General features: G+C 45.3%; 1 protein-coding gene across 1 annotated transcript; it reads right to left on the bottom strand.

The window, feature by feature from the left end:
- Positions 1 to 245: 245 nt before the first annotated feature.
- On the bottom strand, positions 246 to 9,798 carry Slc6a16 (solute carrier family 6 member 16). The gene is made up of 12 exons (XM_042700104.1): positions 9,794 to 9,798; positions 7,914 to 8,395; positions 7,351 to 7,508; positions 7,046 to 7,172; positions 6,290 to 6,465; positions 5,980 to 6,090; positions 5,620 to 5,861; positions 3,621 to 3,807; positions 2,554 to 2,755; positions 2,298 to 2,457; positions 828 to 990; positions 246 to 640 (listed from the first exon to the last, which is right to left on the bottom strand). Exons 1-12 carry the CDS (start codon positions 9,796 to 9,798, stop codon positions 413 to 415), a joined length of 2,241 nt encoding a protein of 746 aa, XP_042556038.1. The 3' UTR covers positions 246 to 412.
- Positions 9,799 to 21,506: the final 11,708 nt, after the last annotated feature.

Below are 21,506 nucleotides of genomic sequence, written 5' to 3'. Positions count from 1 at the left end.
GATACCTGGGACAGCTATGCAAAACAGAACAAAACGAAACCTCTCACTCAGTGCTTGGGGTGGCAACAGGCAGATTTATTGACCGACAGCATGACTCTGCTGGCCCCATTCCAGGAGGCCAGCGCAGCGGAAGCAGCAGGTTTGGTAGGGGAAAGCCAGTAGCATAGGAAGGGGATGGGAAAGACACGATGACAGTGACAAACAGAAATGACAGGGCCTAAGAAGATGGCTGCAAGCCAGGCCTCGTGGTTTTCCTCAAGGAAGCCCCCTACCTTGGGGGATGAAAGTGGTTCTGGATCCAGGGCCATCAACAGTTCCAAGCTGGCGAGTTGCCTGTTAAGTTTTTATTTATTTTAAAGAATATGTCATGATGTCAGGCCAAATGAAGTGAGGAAATCAGACGATAGGTTGATCATTGTAGAATTTCCTCCTCTGAGGACTTGTTATTGGACCTTTTCTGATCTCTTAGGGTTAGGGATTTGAAGGATGTTATAGAGCTGATCCGGCTCTTGGACTTGAAGGGAATCCTGTAGGCCAGGCAGTATACAAAGTACACAGGAATGGGGAAGAGTAAAATGATAAGAGAAAAAACCACCAAGACCAGTCCCCATGGTGGGTACAGGCGAAGGATCTGAGTTGACTGTGGAGAGATGGGAAAGGAGTTTAGAGTATATGAATGCTCTCAGGAGAAAAGGAAGAAATGGAGAGAGGAATGGTGTGAAGGGAACCAAGAATGAAATGACCTGGTCATTAAATCAAGAGGGGGCTGAAAGGTCTGTGAGTCCCAGGGCTTAGGGGTGGGGAGGAAGGGAGGGAGGGAGGCTCACATTTTCTGAGTTCCAGGCCACATAGATGAGGGGCTTCATTGAGAGATGAATCAGGATGGCCACTAACAGGGCTACCAGCACAACTGGATTCACAAAGCGCCACAGGCAAACAAACACACGGGAGACAGGGTTGCTCCACAGGATTTTCAATTCCTCAATGAACCTGTGGACAGAGGGTGGGATGGGGGAGGGGAGGGCAAGGGAAGCCCAGTGGGAGGATTGAACCTGCAAGGGGTAGGGAGTCTAGTCTGGCCTCACCACTCTGTGGGGGCAGAAACAGCCCAACTTGAGCATCTTTCCAATATTCTACCACACCTCTAATCCCCTGGCTTATTTCAAGTTTCATCTTCTCCTCCCTAGACAAATCTTCCGGATCAAAACATAGTTCATGCATCCCTTCTACTGTTCCAACATCTTCTGTGTGTCCCTTCCCACCATCCCCTGAATATGTAAAAGAGAATATCTGTGCTAAGGTCTCTTTTCTTTCTTTGTTGTTCCTGGGGTTTGAACCCAGCCCCGTAGGAGCTGCCACCTGAGCTTTTTGTTTACATTTTGTTTTGGTAAATGGGATCATATTATTCCCTACTCAAAACATGCCAATGCTTTCTCTCCTGCTGCCTAAAAAAGGCTTACAAAGTCCTCATGGTCTGGCCTCATCTCCTAACATTCTATTCCAGCTCCTCTGACCTCCTTGCTTCTTCTAGGCTCTCCTATATAATTTTTTTTCTTTTTTGGTCAATTTAGTTATTGGTTATCAATACTCTACAACACAAGCTCCCTGAGGTCAGAGGTGATTCTTTTTTATCTCAACACTATCTTAAAATAGTGGCTGGCTTGTATGAAGAACTCAAAAATAATGTTCTATAGAACATGAACAAAAGATTTCTGAGCCGGGTGCCAGTGACTCATGCCTATAATCCTAGCTATTCAGGAGGCTGAGATCTGAGGATCTCGGTTCAAAGCCCAGGCAGAAAAGTCCGTGAGACTCTTATCTCCAATAAACCACCAGAAAAACCAGAAGTGGCGCTGTGGCTCAAGTGGTAGAGAGCTAGCCTTGAGCTGAAGAGCTCAGGGACAGCGCCCAGGCCTAGTTTAAGCTCCATGACCACCACCACCAACAACAAAACAACAACAAAAAACAAAAACAACAACAAAAAAATATTTCTGAGAAGGCCCTGAACTTTAATGACAAAGCTGGGTGCTGGTGGCTCAAGCTATAATCCTAACTACTCAGGAGGCTGAGAACTGAGGATCACAGTTCAAAGCCAGGCCATGCAGGAAAGTCTGTGAGACTCTTATCTCCGATTATCCACCAGAAAAGCAGAAGTGGCACTGAAGAGCTCAGGGACAGCGCCTAGGACCAGAGTTCAAGCCCCACAATCAACACAAAAAAAGTCATGGCAAGCACCAGGAAGGGGCAACCTTCTCACTAGCTCCAGGCTCTGTGGACACTGGAGCCTAGTCTGTCACCTCTTGGCCCCGTAGGCCCAGGCCACAGCAATGTTTTCACATAAGAGGATGAAGATAGCGGGGAAGATGGTGCAGTAGATATTCAGCAGTCTGATGAAGTAGGAGCCTGAAGGTCGAATGAAGAAGAGGCCACACAGGAACATGATCATAGATATGCCCACTGGAGGAGACATTAGGTCTGCACTGAGCTTCAAGCTCAGTGGTGACAAGGGTTGGGGTTGGGGTTAGGTGGTATCAGAGCCACTGGTGAGAGTACCTGTGAGCGGCCTGGATTGTTTCCTCAGAGAAGAGAAGGTGTCCTGGAGAGGAATAATGAGACCATGCATGAACCCCATGGTGGTGCTCAGTCCCCCACTCAGCATCATCAGGAACAGGAGGAGAGACCATAAGGTAGATCCAGGAAGGGTTGATGTGACTTCAACCAGTGTTGGGATCACAAAGTGCGTCCCCTCCTTAATCTGCAAGGAGAGAAAAGGCAGGAGTTAAACTGACTTCCAATTAAAATAAAACAAGGCCCTTTCACTGAGAAAATCAATCTCCCCTATCGGGCACCAATGGCTCACGCCTGTTTCCCACCTACTCAGGAGGTTGAGATCTGAGGATCTCCGTTCAAAATCGAGCCTTGGCAGGAAAGTCTGTGAGATTCTTATCTCCAATTAACCACCAGAACACCGGAAATGGTGCTGTGGCTCAAGTGGTAGAGTGCTCACCTTGAGCTGAAGAGCTGAGGGACAGCGCCCGACACACAAAAAAAAAAAAAAGAAAGAAAGAAAAAAAGAAAATCAGATCTCCAAGCTCAGCCTCTGATGCAGAAAACCAATCCACCACAATGAATATGTAGGAATAAAAAGGAGGATACTAAAATTAGGTGTGGTGGCTCACACCTGTGATCTTAGCTACTTGGGAGGCTAAGATTGGGAGGATCAAGATTTCAGGTCAGCCTGGGCAGAAAAGTCCAGGAGGCTCCATCTCAACAGAAGCAGCTGGGCGTATTGGCACACATCTATCGTGTCAGCTACCAGCTACGGTGGAAGCAAAAGAAAGAGGAGGAGGAGGATCACAATTACAGAGTCAGGCAGGAAGTAAGATCTTATCTCAAAAATAACCAATGGAAAAATCGAGCTAGAAGCAAGGCTCAGTGACAGAGCATCTAACTACTCAAAGTCACACAACCACACAAATGAGGCTATTTAAAAAAAAAAATTCACCTAGCATTATCCTCGAAAGGGCATCTGTGAGCTCGATTCCTTCTACGGGGGCTGCAGGTCACCCTGGTTCTCTGGGACTTTCTCCCTGGTGTGCCCTCAGCTGTTGTTTACTGACCTTTAAAAACTGATTGCGTTTGCTGCATTCAGGCACCTTGCTGCGGACCAGCACCTGAAGGTGCTCAGGAAGTGCTTCGAGCCAGGTGCTATAGATGAAAGTGGGGTCCTCTCCCATGTCAGCAGGGGGCTGGGCCTCAGGAGGGAGGTCTCCTTGGATGATCATCTTTATGATGGACTCAGTATTCCTGAGGATAAGGAGGTGAATCAGACAGAATCATGTGGCTCCCAGGAGATGTCCTCCCTTTTCTTCTGTTTTCCAGACAAGTGACTGACATGAAACCTACAATGCTATGAAGATTGTGTGGTCTCTTGTTCATTGCTCCCCTCCCTCCCTTTCTTTTTTCTTCTGGGCTTCACTGTGTAGCACAGACTGACCTCAAACTCATGATCCTCCTGCCTCAGTGTCCCTAATGCTGGAATGACAGGTGTGTATGCCCTCCCACACTGCCCCCTTCTTTTCTAACACCAGTGGGTAAAAGTGAACTTTAAGTCTCATATTCCAGGATTCTGGAAGTATGGTTTACTTAGACTAGGATATATGTAATGTCCCCAAGGAGCTGTTCTATGTGAAAGAAATTGCTTCTTTGACTTGTTGATATGAACCTTGCTGACTGCTTTAGACTCATCTCCCACCACAAACTGGGACATGTTCTGTGCTTTGCCCAGGTTTAGCTACCAGGCCAGGCTCTGTCATGTCCAGTTGCAACCCTGGCCCATCACCAGTGGCTAATTTGTACAAGTCTTTAAAAATCTAGCTCATTGCTCTGAGAACCAAAACAGACAGCTTGCCAAACTCTACTGATAAGAATAAAGTGCAGCCGGGTGCCGGTGGCTCATGCCTGTCATCCTAGCTACTCAGGAGACTGAGATCTGAGGATCATGGTTCAAAGCCAGCCCAAGTAGGAAGGTCATGAGTCTCTTATCTCCAATAAACCACTAGAAAACCAGAAGTGGCGCTGTGGCACAAGCAGTAGAGTGCTCACCTTGAGCTGAAGAGCTGAGGGACAGCACCCAAGCCCAGAACTCAAGCCCCACGACCGATCAAAAAAAAATAATTATAAAGTGCATGCTTGGGAGGGGGGAAGTATAGCTAGATCACGTCTTAGAAAACAAACATTACATAGGTGCCAGTGGCTCATACCTGTAATCCTAGCTACTCTGTAGGCTGAGATCTGAGGATTGTGGTTCAAAGCCAGCCCAGGCAGGAAAGTCTGTGAGACTCCAATAAACCACCAGAAAACCAGAAGTGATACTATGGCTCAAAGCGGTAGAGAGCTAGCCTTGAGTGAAAGCAGCTCAGGGACAGTGCCTAGGCACTGAGTTCAAGCCCCACAACCAAAAAACAAAATAAACACCATTATATGGGCTGGTCAGTAATCTAATGCCAGTTAGACAGCTAGACTACTACTGTCATTGGAAATAAATGAAAATTAAGCCAACCAACAGTAGAGAGTGATATTTCTGAGTACCATTTTATAATTTTGTTTTTTGAAAGCCGACTGTTTCCAAACAAAAATGTGAGGAAATCTTAAAATGTTATACAAACAAAACAACTGGCTCATGCCTGTAATCAGCTATTCAGGAGGCTGAGATCTGAAGATTGCAATTCAAAGCCAGCCCGGGCAGGAAAGTCCATGAGACTCATATCTCCAATAAACCACTAGAAAATCGGAAATGGCACTGTGGCTCAAGAGGTAGAGCGCTCCTCTTGAGTTGAAGAGTGCAGGTACAGCGCCCAAGCCCAGAGTTCAAGCCCCACGACCGACCAAAAAAAAAAAACCCCCAAAAATGAAACAACTGAATCCAGCTTTCAAGTGAATAACAAAACTACATTGAATGTGGGGGTAAAGGGACTACTAAACAGAGAATTTTTTTTCTAGGGATTGTAATCAGGGCCTTCCGCTTGCCAAGATTTTTCTGCCTTGGTTATTTTGGAAATAAGGTCTTACTTTAAAGCTCCCTGGAGGTAGGACCGTCAACCAAGAAGCTGGCCTTACCTCTCACTGCAGCGATGTGTGACGGATGTTGCCCAGAAGCCCAGGATAGCAAAAAGGCAAGGTGTAATAAGCAACAAGATGACTATCTTGGCCAGAGCCAAGAGAAAGGCATCACTGAGACAGTTGTTGGAGCGAGGCATGTGCGAAGCTAAGGAGATAACGGGGCCAAATCCTAGGCCCAGATCAAACAAAACTTGGCAGCCTGCTACAGACCATGTAGTGAAGCTGTACATAGTTGATGTCTAAAAGGAAGAAGACAAATATGGGAGGGATGCAGAGATGGGTGATTATAACAGCCTGCTGGGGAGAGGTGGGAGGGAGGCACAGGTGATAATGGGGATTGAGGAACATATGCATCACCTTGATTTTCAGCAAATACTGAAGGCCATACATTGCCCCGTCCAGCATGAGACTCCGGATGAGTAAACAGAATATGATGAAACAGGAAAGCGGCACTAAGATATACAGTACCTGGATTGAGAGGGAGGCTAATATCAACAACCATGTGCCAGGAGGAACCAACCAATGGTAAGCAAGGACCAAAAATTCTGAGTTGGAAGTTAATAGGAGTTAGACTTGTGGAAGAAAAACCTTGAACATCAACATGTAACAAAATGAGGAATAGGAGAAAGCATCTGAGACTGCCAAGAAATCAAAAAAATTGGTTCACCTTCCCAGTGGACTTTAGCCCGTTGATCATGAAAGCACAAACAAGACACCAGGCCAGAAAGTAAGGCATACTCAGACTCAAGGCTGGGAGCCCACCATCTTCAATTGTGTTTGAGGCCTTTAAGATCTTCCTGTACCAGTAGTACATGGAGGGAGATGTCCGTGCACACTCGGGATCTGGGGGACAGTGGCTTTAGAGATGACAGGCTAACCCCTCCCTCCTTTTTTGTCTCTTATTTCTTTCCCTTCTGTCTCCTCCCATTTTCTTTTTTTGTTGTTAGTCTGGGGCTTAACTCTGGGCCTGGGTGCTGTCCCTCAGCTCTTCAGCTCAAGGAAAGCACGCTACCACTTGAGCCACAGCACCACTTCCAGTTTTCTGGTGGTTAATTGGAGATAAGAGAGAGTCTCATGGACTTTCCCACCCAGGCTGGCTTTGAACCTCAATCCTCAGAACTCAACCTCCTGAGTAGCTAGGATTACAATCATGAGCCACCAGCAACCAACTGGTGGTGTTTTTTTTTTTAACTATATATATATATATATATATATAATTTTGTCTTTTTCTTTTTTGGTACTGGGGATTGAACCCAGGACGTTGCACTTGCTAGGCAAGTGCTTTGCCACTGAGTTACATCCCAGCCCTCCCCTTGATTTTTCTATCTTTATCTTCCTTGTCCCCTCTTGCTCCTTTCTTCTCTTCCAAATTTCCTTCCACATTTCCATTTCCCCTTCTCTTCCTCTGCAATTTCCTCCTCACCAAAGACAGTGGAATTCTTCAATAAAGGACATTTCTGCCATGGAACATGGGCCTGGAAGGAATGACTCACATAGAAGAGGATCCAGGAATTGATCACATTCACGTAAGTGCTGGTGACGAAGCATACCTAAGGACCGGGGAGAGGGGGCTGTGGACTAAGAGTTACAGACAGGAAAAGGAGGAGATCTAGTAGAGAGAGGATCAAGGGACTGAGGAACTTGATCTATGGGAGTGAGGTCATAGGGTCTATTCCAGAATGAGAGCTAAGACAAGAAGGAGTGGGAAAGTAGGCCTGGGCTTCTTACCAGAAAGGCGGTATACCCCACACCACCAGACCAGGGGCCAATGATCTTCCATGAATCTAGGCTATCCTGATTCATTTGCTGACCAACTGCCATCTCCAGGAAGAGAAGTGGGATCCCAACCAAGAACAGCATGATGACGTAGATAATGAAGAAGCTGCCTGTGGAAAGAATTCAGGAGAGGTTCTGAGAATCATCTGGCCTTTTAAGTGTCTAGACTTCTTCACCAAGCCAGGAAGGCAGGTTTCCACCAACTGTCACCTCTCTCAAGGTCATCTGTTTTCACAGCCCTCAGTCTCCCCTCCTAGACTCTAATTTCTGAAAGATCCAGATAACTAGTTCTCACTCACACCCTTGAATAGGCCTCCAGCCCTATTATCCTCAGGAACAGATACCTGCAACTCTACCCCTCCGCTGACCCTGAGTGTTCAGGCACCTTGCTCCTATCATGCTCAGAGTACCAAATCTCCAGATCAATATATTTCACAGATGTTACTTTGAAGCCTGGATGGGCCTCTGTCCTGCTAGCCACCCATGGATCCATGCTTCCTAGTCCCCTGACTTACAGCCTCCTGAGTGAAGGCACAAGAAGATAAAGCGCCAGAAATTGACTGGCCTCAGAGAGTAGCCCAGCTGGGCCAGAATGTATTCAGCTTTGCTGGACCACAGAGGACGGCTAAGGAAGACATCATTTTGTTTATTATTTGTTACTTCTTCCTCCTTGAAGGGTTTGTGTTTTGGGACCGAGGCAGCTGTTGCCTCTGGAAGACTTCGCTTGGGTTGGTTGGCCCTGGCTTGAGCCTCAAAAGCCTGGGTCTCCCAGGCCTGAGCCTTTGCAGCCCGGGTCTCTGAAAGCTGAGTCTCTGAAACCCAGGAGCCTAAACTCTTGTCTTTCAAAATCCCAAGAATTCTATAAGAATGCTTTGAATCTGCCGATAAGGTTTCTTCCATCAAATAATCTGAATCCTGAGACTCTCGCCTCATCTCAAACAGATTCTGTAGATCAGTTTCAGCTTCTACAAGGGAATACTCATCCTCCTGAGTAGACCTAAAGAAAATTAGAAGGTGCAGATTTTAGAGTTATAGATTTACTGAGTTTCAAAATAACAATTCTAAACGACTTTTTAAATTATGTATGCTGGTCCTAGGGCTTGAACTTACAGCCAAGATGTTGTCCCTGAGCTTTTTTGCTCAAGGCTAGTGCCTCTACCATTTCAGCCACAGCTCCACTTCTGACATTTTGATGATTAATTGGAGATAAGAGTCTCCTGGACTTCCCTGCCCAAACTGGCTTCAAACTGTGATCCTCATATCTCAGCCTCCTAAGTAGCTAGGATTACAGTTATTTTTACCCTTCTACTAACTGATACCACACAAACACAAACACAGACACAGACACACACTACACACTCATCTTTTACATGACTTTGACTTCTTAGAAATATTTAATGTAAGGCTATGCACTGGTGGCTCGTATCTGTAATCTTAGCTACTATGGAGGCTGAGATCTGAGAGTCACAGTTTGAAGCCAGCCAGGAAAATCTCAAATTAACTATCAGAAAACTAGAGGTGGGGCTGTGGCTTAAAGTGGGAGAGGGCTCACTTTGAGCAAAAAGAGCTCAGGGACAGAGCTCAGGCCCTGAGTTCAAGCCTCACAACCGACAAAAATAAATAAATAAAGTAAAATTTAATGCAAAGGACAGAGGAAATATTTAATGCAAGAATTATGCTCAAAGAATTTCTGAGGACAGGGCTGGGAAGGTGGCTCAGTGGTAGAGCGCTTGCCTTGCATTCCTCAGCACCACATAAGCAAAAAGAAAAAAGCTAGAAGTGGCGCTGTGGCACAAGTGGTAGAGCGCTAGACTTGAGCTGAAGAGCTGAGGGACAGTGCCCAGGCCCAGAGTTCAGGCCCCACAAACGGACCCCCCCCCCAAAAAAAAAAAAAGAATTTCTGAGGACACTGAGATACACTCCCTACAGAAGGAGATAGTATTTGTAGTGGATTTGTTGTTGTTGTTGTGGGGCTTGAACTCTGGGCCTGGGCACTGTCCCTCAGCTCTTCAGCTCAAGGCTCGTGTTCTACCACTTGAGCCACAGTGCCACTTCTGGCTTTTTCTGTTTATGTTGTGCTTAGGAATCAAACCCAAGGTCTCATGCATGCAAGGCAAGTACTGTACCACTGAGCCACCTTGGAATTTTAGGAAAGTTGTTTTGCCTCACTGAGCTTTGTCTTCTGTAAAGCATTCAGGTCTTTGTTCAGGTATTGTGTTATCAGACATTCCTTCCCTGCCTCTGTGTTTCAAACAATAGCTACCTGCCATCACTCTCTCCTCCAACTTCCACTTTTCTCTCTCATCTCCTGATGTTACTATCTACTGACTGGCCATCTCTGCATTGTCATCTCTGCTTCTCACTCTACCCCCAGTCAGAGGAGACGGTACTGTACCTCATGTCTGGGGCCACACTCCCCTCTGCTTGCTTTGCTCTCTCCACTCTGACCTTTTATTGGTTCTTCAAATGGGCAAGGAGTGTGCTGAAAAAGAAAAGAGCAAAAATTATGCTGTGGAAGAAAGGAAGAGTCAAAGGGAACTGGAGATTTTTTTTTTCTTCCTGGAAGGAAGGAGCATGCTATACAAAAGCCGAGAGTTCAGGTGTGCCACAAGGCAGCCCTGACACATGGCTCACTGGAAAATGAGCCGGGAGGAGGGGGACCAAGATGGCGACGGGGCAGTAGGGAAACGCCACAGCTCTCTCCAACCAAAAAGAGAGTTCGAGTTCCAACCTTTAATCTCCCCAAGAGACCAACAACAACAAAAAGACGAACACTCAGAGAAAAACCAGAGGTGGAAAATAACAAAAAAAAGAAAGAGAGGAAAAGAAGAATTTCAGAACAGAGAAGAGCGAAGACCCCTCCCCCAACCTTTACTGGCCGCGCGGCAGTGCGCCAAGCCGCCGGCCAGCTGGCCCGGCGGGGGCTGCCGGAGCCCCAGAGACACAGGGGGCTGCTTGCAGATCACCAGGTACCGGATTGCAGAACAGCGGATCGCCAGGAACAGAGAAACCTACCAGCCGGGAGTCTCCAGGAGGATCCCACCCCACCCATCACTCTCCACCGGAGCAGAGAGGCTCCATCCCGCCAAAGCCGCCCGGCACCAGCAGCGCCACAAAGGGACCTGTCCGCAGACCACCCGCCCAATCGCGGTCGCAACGACCCGGCGGGGGGCCGCCCAACCCAGCCCGCAACCACCCCAACTGAACTCGGACTGCAACAACAACTGACGGACTGCAACAACAACTGACGACCTACAGGGTGAGTACCCATCAGGGGACAGGGAATCCATCAAGGGAGACCAGAGCTGGAGGGAATCCCCAGACCCTGACCTAGACTCCCTACCCCAACACCCGGACCACAGGACCCACTAAAACTGGGAACTGTTCGAGAGCTCCACCAGCCGGTAGAGCACACTCTGCTGGCCAGGCCAGAGCAAGAGCGCCCCTGGAAGGGAGCTTAAATGCTCAAGCCAGGAACAGTGCCTCTGGGTCAAGACTACCAACAGTAGAAGAAATTTGAACTGTGTCCTCCAGGCTGCATAACCAAGGTGGTATACACATTAGCACAGGCCTAACGAGCGCGCTCCAGGCTGGGGCCGGAACCAGGCCAGGGGACCGGCGCCTGAACAAAGCAAAAAGGGTCAGAAGTGGGGCTGTGGCTCAAATGGTAGGGTGCCAGCCCTGAGCTGAAGAGCTGAGGGACAGCACCCAAACCTAGAGTTCAAGCCCACAACCAGCCCAAAACAAACAAACAAAAACACATCAGGAGCCCATAGCAGACTCCAGTATTTGGGAGAGTGCATCCAGAGCATCTGATCTTCCCAAGAGCACCCGCAGGAGCAAACACAAGCAGTCCAGGCTGCTCAACCCTTCCAAAGGCGGGAATTGCTACAGCAGAGAGCTGAGAATCCTAAGTGAATAGCAGCTGGAAATAGGCTCCCAACAGAATCCAGATCAGGCACAGACTCTCTCTACCAATACAGAATCAGCAACCAAGCAAAGACAGACACACCAAAACAAGATTGAAGAGCAGTCTCCTGAACCCCCATGCGAAAATCACAGAGAAAAATCACAAGGTTTACCACTACCCAGGACAGCAAGCTCACCTCAAAAGCCAGCAGCCACGCAGGGGAGAGCCCCAGTGGGAGCAAAGCAGGAATGGAAGACAAAAACTACATCCAAGGGTTGCTGGAGGCAATGACTCAAGAAATAAAGCGAGAAATGGATCAGAAATTGAAAGAGCACAAGGATGAACTATCAAAAGATATACAGGATATCAAACAAAAATTGGATGCAAAAATAGAAGCTGCACAAACCTCAGTAAGAAGTGAGATAAACGCCAAATTAGAGGTAATGCATACTGATCTCACCTCATTGAGAGGTGAGATCAGTACTCTGAGAACCAACATTGAATCCATAAAGGGATCCATTTCCACCATGCAAACCACAATAGAAGCCACGGTCAACAGAGTGAATGAAATGGAAGGTAGAGTGTCAGATACAGAAGACAGAATACACCAACTGGACCAAAAAGTGACAGATATGGAAAAATCACTCAAATTAAACCAAAGGGAAATTCAAGAGCAAGCAGATAATGCTAAAAAATTTAACCTTCGCATAATCGGAGTGGACGAAGGTGAGGAATTCCAGAGCAAGGGAATGCAACACCTATTTAACAAGATAGTCAATGAAAATTTTCCCCACCTCAAAAACGACCATCTTAACTACATCACAAAAGCTTATCGAACACCCAACAAGCAAGATCCCAGGAGAAACACTTCTAGGCACATAATAGTAACAATGATGGATCTGAATAATAAGGAAACAATCATGCATGCAGCAAAAATGAAGAAGGAGCTATACTACAACGGGAAAAAAATTAGAATCACTGCAGATCTCTCCACACAAACAATGAATGCAAGAAAAGCCTGGGAAAGCACCATACGAGCCCTGAGAGCCAATAACTGCCAACCCAGACTGATATACCCGGCAAAGCTAGCATTCACATTCGATGGAGAACTGAAAACTTTTAATAGCAAAGAAAAACTAAATGAATACATAAACATTAAGCCAGCATTACAAAGAATTCTAAGAGGGGGGACACAACCTGAAGAAAGCAACCAGGAACTGGGACCTGCCCCAAACAGGCATTACTCAAAGTCTAACTGAGCAAGCACAGGAGGAAAGGAAAGAAGAAAAACTTAGGAAAACGGAATGGCAGGGACAACAATGCATCTCTCTATACTTTCTCTTAATATAAATGGGCTGAATTCGCCAATTAAAAGAAAACGAACTGAGGACTGGATCAGAAAACAAGACCCATCCATCTGTTGCCTTCAGGAGACCCACCTCTCAGCCAAACATACAAACAAACTCAGAGTGAAGGGGTGGAAAAGGATCTACCAATCAAATTCCCCCAATAAGAAAGCAGGTGTAGCTATCCTGATATCTGACAAAATAAACTTTTCATTAAAATCAGTACAGAAAGACAAGGACGGACACTACATATTAATAAAGGGAACAATCCAAGAGGAGGATATAACCATCATCAACTTATATGCCCCAAATATTGGTGCACCCAGATATGTTAAACAAATGCTCTCAAACTTACAGAATAAAATAGATCCCAATACGATAATACTAGGAGACTTTAACACGCCACTCTCACCAAAGGACAGGTCTACCAACCAGAGGATTGGTAAAGAAGCTACCGAATTAAGTGAGGCCATACTTCAAGCGGAATTAACTGACATCTACCGAGTATTTCACCCTAAAACAACACAGTACACATTCTTCTCAGCAGCTCATGGAACTTTCTCCAAAATAGACCATATCATAGTTCATTCAAGGAACTTAAGCAAATACAAAGGGATCGACATAATCCCCTGTATCCTATCTGACCACAGTGGAATCAAGCTAGCTCTCAATAACAAAGCATACCGCAGAAATTTCTCTAATACATGGAAATTGAACAGCACACTCCTTAACAAGGCCTGGGTAACAGAAGAGATCAGAGAAGAAATAAAGCATTTCCTAGAACTCAATGAAAATGAAAACACCTCACAAAGAAACTTGTGGGACACAGCAAAAGCAGTCCTGAGGGGCAAATTTATTGCCCTCAGTGCCCACATCAAGAGAATGGAGACAGACCAAGTAAATAATCTCATGTTGCAACTAAAACAGCTAGAAAAACAAGAAAAAATGGGACCTAAAGCTACTAGACGAAGCCAGATAACCAAATTGAGAGCAGAGATTAACCAATTAGAAAATCAGAAAACCATAACCAAAATAAACCAAACAAAAAGCTGGTTCTTTGAAAAAATAAACAAAATTGATGGCCCGTTGGCAAGATTAATTAAAAAAAGAAGAGAGGAAACCCATATTAATAGGATTAGGGATGCCACGGGAAACATCACAACACGCACCCAAGATATCCAAACAATTCTAACAGACTACTTTCAAAAGCTATACTCTCTAAAGGAAGAAAATCTGGCGGAAATGGATGCATTTTTAGAGAAATACAAGTTACCCAAACTGAGCAAAGAAGAAGTTAACCAATTAAATAAGCCAATATCCTATAATGAGATACAGGAAGCTATCAAAAGTCTTCCAACAAAAAAAAGCCCAGGACCAGATGGATTCACAGCAGAATTCTATAAGACCTTTAAAGAAGAACTAATACCCATACTCCTCAAGCTCTTCAGAGAAACAGAGAAGGAGGGAGCTATCCCAAACTCATTCTACGAAGCCAATATCACACTCATCCCCAAACCAGGCAAAGACCCAACCAAAAAGGAGAATTACAGGCCAATCTCCTTGATGAACACAGATGCAAAGATCCTTAACAAGATTCTAGCTAACAGAATCCAGAAACACATAAAAAAAATAATACACTATGATCAGGTAGGCTTCATCCCAGAGACACAGGGATGGTTTAACATACGTAAGTCAATAAATGTAATCCAGCATATCAACAGAGCCAAGGTCAAGAATCACATGATTATCGCCACAGATGCAGAAAAGGCCTTTGATAAAATTCAACATTCATTCATGCTAAAAGCTCTGGAGAAAATAGGAATAGAAGGAACATTTCTAAAAACAATAAAAGCCATTTATGACAGACCAATAGCCAATATTATACTTAATGGGGAAAAGCTACAACCAATCCTCCTAAAAACAGGAACAAGGCAAGGATGTCCACTGTCTCCACTCCTCTTCAACATAGTCCTAGAACACTTAGCCAGGGCAATAAGGCAAGAAAAAGACATTAAAGGGATCCGCATAGGGAAAGAAGAAGTGAAACTATCCCTTTTTGCAGACGACATGATACTATACCTCCACGATCCCAAAAACTCCATCCCCAAACTTTTAGAAATCATAAGTCACTTCGGCAAAATAGCAGGATACAAAATAAACCCACAAAAATCAGTTGCCTTCCTATACACTGATAACGCACAGGAAGAGAGGGAAATAAAGGGAGCAACCCCATTCACAATAACCTCCCAAAAAATAAAATATTTAGGAATTAACCTAACCAAAGATGTAAAAGAACTATTTAATGAGAACTATAAAAAGTTAAAGAAAGAAATTGCAGAAGACACTAGGAAATGGAAAGACCTCCCATGCTCCTGGATAGGCCGACTTAATATAGTAAAGATGGTGATACTTCCAAAACTAATATACAAATTCAATGCAATTCCTATTAAAATCCCAATGACGTACATCACTGAAATACAGAAAACAGTCCAAAAATTTATATGGAACAACAAAAGACCTAGAATAGCCAAAACAATTCTAGGGGATAAAGACAATATGGGAGGGCTATCCATGCCGAACTTCAAACTCTACTACAGAGCTATAATCACAAAGACAGCATGGTACTGGCACAAAAACAGACCCGAAGACCAATGGAACAGAATAGAAGATCCAGATATAAATCCACAGGCCTACAGCCAGCTGATATTCGACAAAGGAGCCAAAGACATACAATGGAAGAAACACAGCCTCTTCAACCGCTGGTGCTGGGAAAACTGGGCAGCCACATGCAGAAAACTAAAAGTGGACCCCAGCCTATCACCATGCACCAACATCAACTCAAAATGGATTAAAGACCTTAACATTAAACCTGAATCTCTGAAACTACTGCAGGACAGAGTAGGAGAGACACTTGAACTAATAGGCACAGGAAGGAACTTCCTGAACAGAGTCCCAGGGTCACAACAAGTTGGAGAGAGACTCGACAAATGGGACTACCTTAAAATAAAAAGCTTCTGCACAGCTAAATCTATCGCAACTAAGCTAGAAAGACAACCAACTAATTGGGAAAAAATATTTACCAGCAATATATCAGACAAGGGGTTAACATCCTGTATATACAGGGAACTCAAGAAACTAATCCCTCCCAAACCTAACAAACCAATTACTAAATGGGCAAGGGAACTAAAGAGGGACTTCTCAAATGAAGAAATAAAAATGGCAAAGAAACACATGAGGAAATGTTCATCATCCCTGGTGGTGAAGGAAATGCAAATAAAGACAACCCTGAGATACCACCTTACCCCAGTCAGAATGTCCCACATCCACAAATCAGCCAACGACAAATGCTGGAGGGGATGTGGAGAAAGAGGAACCCTATTACACTGCTGGTGGGAATGTACACTTATACAACCACTTTGGAAAGCAGTCTGGAGGGTCCTTAGAAAGCTAAAGATTGACCTCCCTTACGACCCAGTCATACCACTTCTAGGCATCTACCCTGAACAACAGGAACCAATATACAAGGACACATGCACCTCCATGTTTATTGCAGCACTGTTCGCAATAGCTAGGATATGGAAACAACCTAGGTGCCCCACCACAGATGAATGGATCCAAAAATTGTGGTATCTATACACAATGGAATATTATGCAGCCATTAGAAATGACAAAATAATGGCATTTGCAGGGAAATGGATGGAGCTAGAAGGAATCATGTTGAGCGAGGTAAGCCAAGAACGAAGAGACAAACAGTACATGGTCTCCCTCATAAGTGGATGCTAAATTCAAAAGGTTAGGTGATACGACAAAACTAACAGGACTTAAGAAACAAAGAACTCCCGCTCATCTGGTTGAACCACTACTAAATATCCTCATGCTGCTGATCACAAATATGGTATATAACATGTGAACACTGTTATATATTACAGACTGTGGTAGACAATTTGCTCCAGGGAAGTTAGAATGAACTTGTGACTTTGAAATTATGTAATCATTTAATCACAATCAAAAAAAAAAAAAAGAACCTCGGGGAAGGGAGGGAGGGAGGGGATGGTAGGGGGAAAACAATGGAGGGGGTAACAATGTTCAAGAGGAAGTGTACTCATAACCTCACTCATGTAACTGTAACCCTCTGTATAGTAGCTTTACAATAAAAAAAAAAAAAAAAAAAAAAGAAAATGAGCCGGGAGCCACAGTTGCTGAAGAACTCAGCAGCTCAGTACAGTGCTTATAATTTTACTGATAGGTATAAACATAAGCCTAAGGGGCTGGAAAGGTGGCTCAGTGGTAAAGTGCTTGCTTTGCATGCTTGAAGCCCTAGGTTCGATTCCTCAGCACCACATAAGCAGAAAAAGCCGGGAGTGGGGCTGAGGCTCAAATGGTAGAGTGCTTGCCTTGAGCTGAAGAGCTGAGGGACAGAGCCCAGGCCCAGAGTTCAGGCCCCACGACCAACAAAAAACAAACAAACAAACAAAAAAAGATAAACCTAAGATATAAATCTCCATCTCTGCTTCTACCTCCACTATATTAAAATGTGCCATGAAAGAAAAGGCTGACAGGAAAGCCCTTCAAGATACAGAAAAGTTGCCAGGCGCTGTTGGCTCACACCTATAATCCTAGCTACTTAGGAGGCTGAGATCTGAGGATCTCGGTTCAAAGCCAGCCCGGGCAGGAAAGTCCAGTGAGACTCTTATCTCCAATAAACCACTAGAAAACCAGAAGTGGTGCTGTGGCTCAAGCGGTAGAGTGCTCACCTTGAGCTGAACAGCACAGGGACAGCGCCCAGGCCCAGAGTTCAAGCCCCACAACTGACCAAAAAAAAAAAAAAAAGATACAGAAAAGGAAAGGAAGGTTGGCATGCTTCTAGCTTCTCTATTTTTACACAACTTTGCAAATTGTATACACTAAATAGTGTATTATTTTAATAATCAAGAAAAATACAAGCTGAGCATGGTGGCAAATGCCTGTAATCTCAGCACTTGGGAAGCTAAAGGCAAGGGAATTAATGTTATATAGCAAGACCCCCAACATCTACACATATTCTATTCTATGTGTGTGGGTGTGAGTGCTTGTATAATATAAAATAAAACATTCTACTGGACACAAAAATCAAGTTGAAGTAGGACTCATCAACTAAGTAAGAATGCATGAGTTAGGTCTAGTGATGTAGTTCAGTGGTAGGGTGCCTGCCTAGCATGCTCAAGGCCCCATCTCAACACTGCCAATACATACATAACAACTAAAGGATATGAAAATCTGGTCCTGCCGGACACCGGTGGCTCACGCCTGTAATCCTAGCTACTCAGGAGGCTGAAATCTGAGGATAACGGTTCAAAGCCAGCCCAGGCAGAAAAGTCTGTGAGACTCTTATCTCCAATAAACCACTAGAAAACCGGAAGTGGCACTGTGGCTCAAGCAGTACAGTACACGCCTTGAGCTGAAGAGCACAGGGACAGCACCCAAGCCCAGAGTTCAAGCCCCACGACCGACAAAAAAAAAAAGAAAAGAAAAGAAAAAGAAAATCTGGTCCTTTCAGCAGTTGATGTGTAACAAAATGCAAAGCAAATAAATAAAAATACAAGAGCTCTGATAAAGAAAAAGAAAGACAAAAACAAAAACAAAAAGCTCAAAGTCATGCTGAAACAGGCTCCAGTGGCTCACGCCTGTCATCCTACCTTACCTACTCACGTGGCTGAGATCTGAGGACTGCAATTCAGTCTCATGCAGGAAGGTGCATGAGACTCTTATCTCTAATCAGCAATAAGTTCAAAGTGGTGGTATGGCTCAAATTGTAGAGCACCAGCCTTGAGAAAAATATGCTAAGGGACAGCACCCAGGCCCTGAGTTCAAGCCTCAGTACTTGCACAAAAAGAAAACAAAATTCATGTTGTAGGACTGGAGACTATTCAAGTAGTAAGTAGAGCACCTGTCCAGCATGCACCATGCCTTGAATTCAAACCCAGTGCTGCCAAAATAAACTAAAAAATAAAGAACAAATAGGTAAATCATGTTATTAATATCTGGTTCTATTCCACTAAAAAACTAATGAAGAGGAAGAAGAGGTGGAGGAGGTAAAAAAAAAGGAGGAGGAGGAGAAGGAGGAATAGAAGAGGAAGAGGTAGAAGAAAAGAAGGAAGGAAGGAAAAGAAGAAAGAAAAGTGACAGTAAACACTAGGTTTGCTTTCTTTAACATAGTCAAGAACTGGGTCAACTTGGCCCTTCAGTGACAGAACTGACTTTTGATATCCTTGGAGTCCCTGGATATCAGCCCCTCCCCTAGGCCCATGGCATCTGGGGAATGCTGGGAGCCCCCCCCCCAAAAAAAAAAAAAACCCTGTTCCCCTAACTTTATAAACTACATCCCTGGAACCAGAACCTTCGAAAGGAGGGCAGGAGTTGGCCTTCCTCCTAAAGCAGGAAGTGATGCTACCCCACCAGGTGGGGAGGGGCCTCAATCGCCACCAGGGGCTTTCCCCAAAGGCCGGGTGGCCATTGATCCTGGGAGAGAGATTACTGGATGCTTCGAGAACACCTCAGCAAACCACCCCCCCCCCCCCCCCCCCCCCCGGTCTTGCCGCCTATTACCCGCCAGGGAACCCATTGCGCCTGGGCCTCCAGAATGGCGGCCCGCCTCCCCTACAAACATCTCCCAACATTTCAGGCCAATTTGCCTTCACCTGACTTTAAAATGCCTGCCAGGCTCTTGAGTTCCGCCACTCAGGAGAAAACCTGGGTGAAGAAGCTTCCGCGAAAACTTAACAACCTCCTCCAGCCTCGTCAGATCCGCTAGAGCGACGGGCTCCTCGCGGACCCACGCGGCCTTTCCCGCCATTTTCCTGCGCATGCGTTGCCGCGCATATTGCTGACGTAGTGAACGTTTGGCTGCTCTACATCCGCCCCCTCTTCCATTCTCACTGGGCGCATGCGCACATCCTCTCACTAGGCATGTCTTCTTTTGGACCAGGTAACCCCAATTCATTTCTTCTCCTGTTGCCATCCAATACCTTGTCTGACCTGAATGAGAGTATGGTTTATTGGTGGGGTGCTGCTCAACAAGTGCAAAGGCCCTGAGTTCAAACACCAGTAGTAGCCAAAAAAAAAAAAAAAGGTGGGGAAACAGGGAAGGGACACCAAAAATCAAAGTTTTTTTTGTGTGTGCATACAGAAGAAAACAAAGCATTCAGCAAGCGAACAGCTTTCTATAAGACAGGAAGAGAGGCCTCTGCAGACTCCCACCCCCAGATGACACCTCCAAAATGTTTCACTTGTAGGTTTGAGGATTGTAGAGAAAATTACTGTTGTTTGAATCACTCAGCCCATTATGGTTGTTTTCTTCTTTCTTTCTTTTTTTGGTTGGTCATGGGGCTTGAACTCTGGGCTTGGGTGCTGTCCCTGAGCTCTTCAGCTCAAGGCAAGCATTCTACTACTTGAGCCACAGCACCACTTCCGGTTTTCTAGTGGTTTATTGGAGATAAGAGTTTCATGGACTTTCCTGCCGGGGCTGGCTTTGAACTGCGATCCTCAAATCTCAGCCTCCTAAGTAGCTAGGATTACAGGCGTGAGCCACCAGTGCCTGGCTTCTTTCTTTCTTTTTTTTGCCAGTCCTGGGGTTTGAACTCTGGGCCTGGACATTGTCTCTGAGCTTCTTTCACTCAATTGAGGCCAGTGTTCTTTTTTTTTTTTTTTTTTTGGGTCCGGTCGTTGGGGCCTGAACTCTAGGCCTGGGCGCTGTCCCTCAGCTCTTCAGCTCAAGGCTAGCGCTCTACCACTTGGGCCACAGTGCCACTTCCGGCTTTTTTTTTCTGCTTATGTGGTGCTGAGGAATCGAACCCAGGGCCTCATGCATGCAAGGCAAGCACTCTAGCACTGAGCCACCTTCCCAGCCCCGAGGCCAATGTTCTAACCTTTGAGCCACAGCACCACCTCTGGCTTGAGTCTCATGGACTTTCCTCCCCGTCCTGATTAGCTAGGATTACAGGCATGAGCCACCAGGGTCCAACCAAGTTTTTTTTTTTTTTTTAATTGGTTTTGTTTTGTAGTCCCAGGTAAATTGAGGCTTATGTAAACAATGGAATCCCTCTCAATAAGGAGAATATAAGAACAGTTGCTGCCAGTAGTAATTGTACACATTGATAATCTAAGCTACTCAGGAGGCAGAGGTAGGAAGAACAAGGCCAGCCTGGGCAAAAAGGTAAGAGGTGTAGGTAGGATAGTAATCACAGGCCAGCCTTAGCAAAAAGCACAACATCCTATCTAAAAATAAAATAACAAGGGCAGGGGGCATGTATAGAGTGCCTGCCCAGCAAGTTTGAAGCCCTGTGTTCAACCTCCAGTACAATCCAAATGAAAGACAAGTAGATAATAAATCCATTGAAAAAAAAGTTCAATGTTTTTAACCATCAATAAATGCAAATCAGGCCAGGCATCATGGCTCACGTATGTAATCCTAGTTACTGAGGAGGCGGAGATCTGAGGATCACAGTTCAAAGCCAGCCTGGGCAAGAAAGTATGTGAGACTCTTCTCTCCAATTAACCACTAGAAAACTGGAAGTGGCACTGTGACTCAAAGTGGTAGAGTGCTAGCCTTGAACAAAAGAGCTCAGGGACAGTGCCCAGGCCTGGAGTTCAAGATCAATGACCAACCAACCAACCAACCAACAAACAGATGAACAAACCCCCCCATAATTCTTGGTTTGCTTGCTCAGTTTGTCCTCATGCCTCCAGTGTGGCATTTTGCTGGTTAATTGAAGGAGGAATCTTGCAGATTTTTCAGTCTGGTCTAGTTTCAAATCTCAGCCTTCCAAGTCTTAGACTTCTGAGTAGCTAGATTACAGATGTGAGTCACATCTGTA

The sequence above is a fragment of the Dipodomys spectabilis genome, unplaced genomic scaffold, assembly GCF_019054845.1.
Source record: "Dipodomys spectabilis isolate Male_0828 unplaced genomic scaffold, ASM1905484v1 ptg000266l, whole genome shotgun sequence".
Lineage (NCBI taxonomy): Eukaryota > Metazoa > Chordata > Mammalia > Rodentia > Heteromyidae > Dipodomys > Dipodomys spectabilis.
Note: the sequence above shows the minus strand (reverse complement) of the source record. Positions and strands in the feature narration are given on the sequence as shown.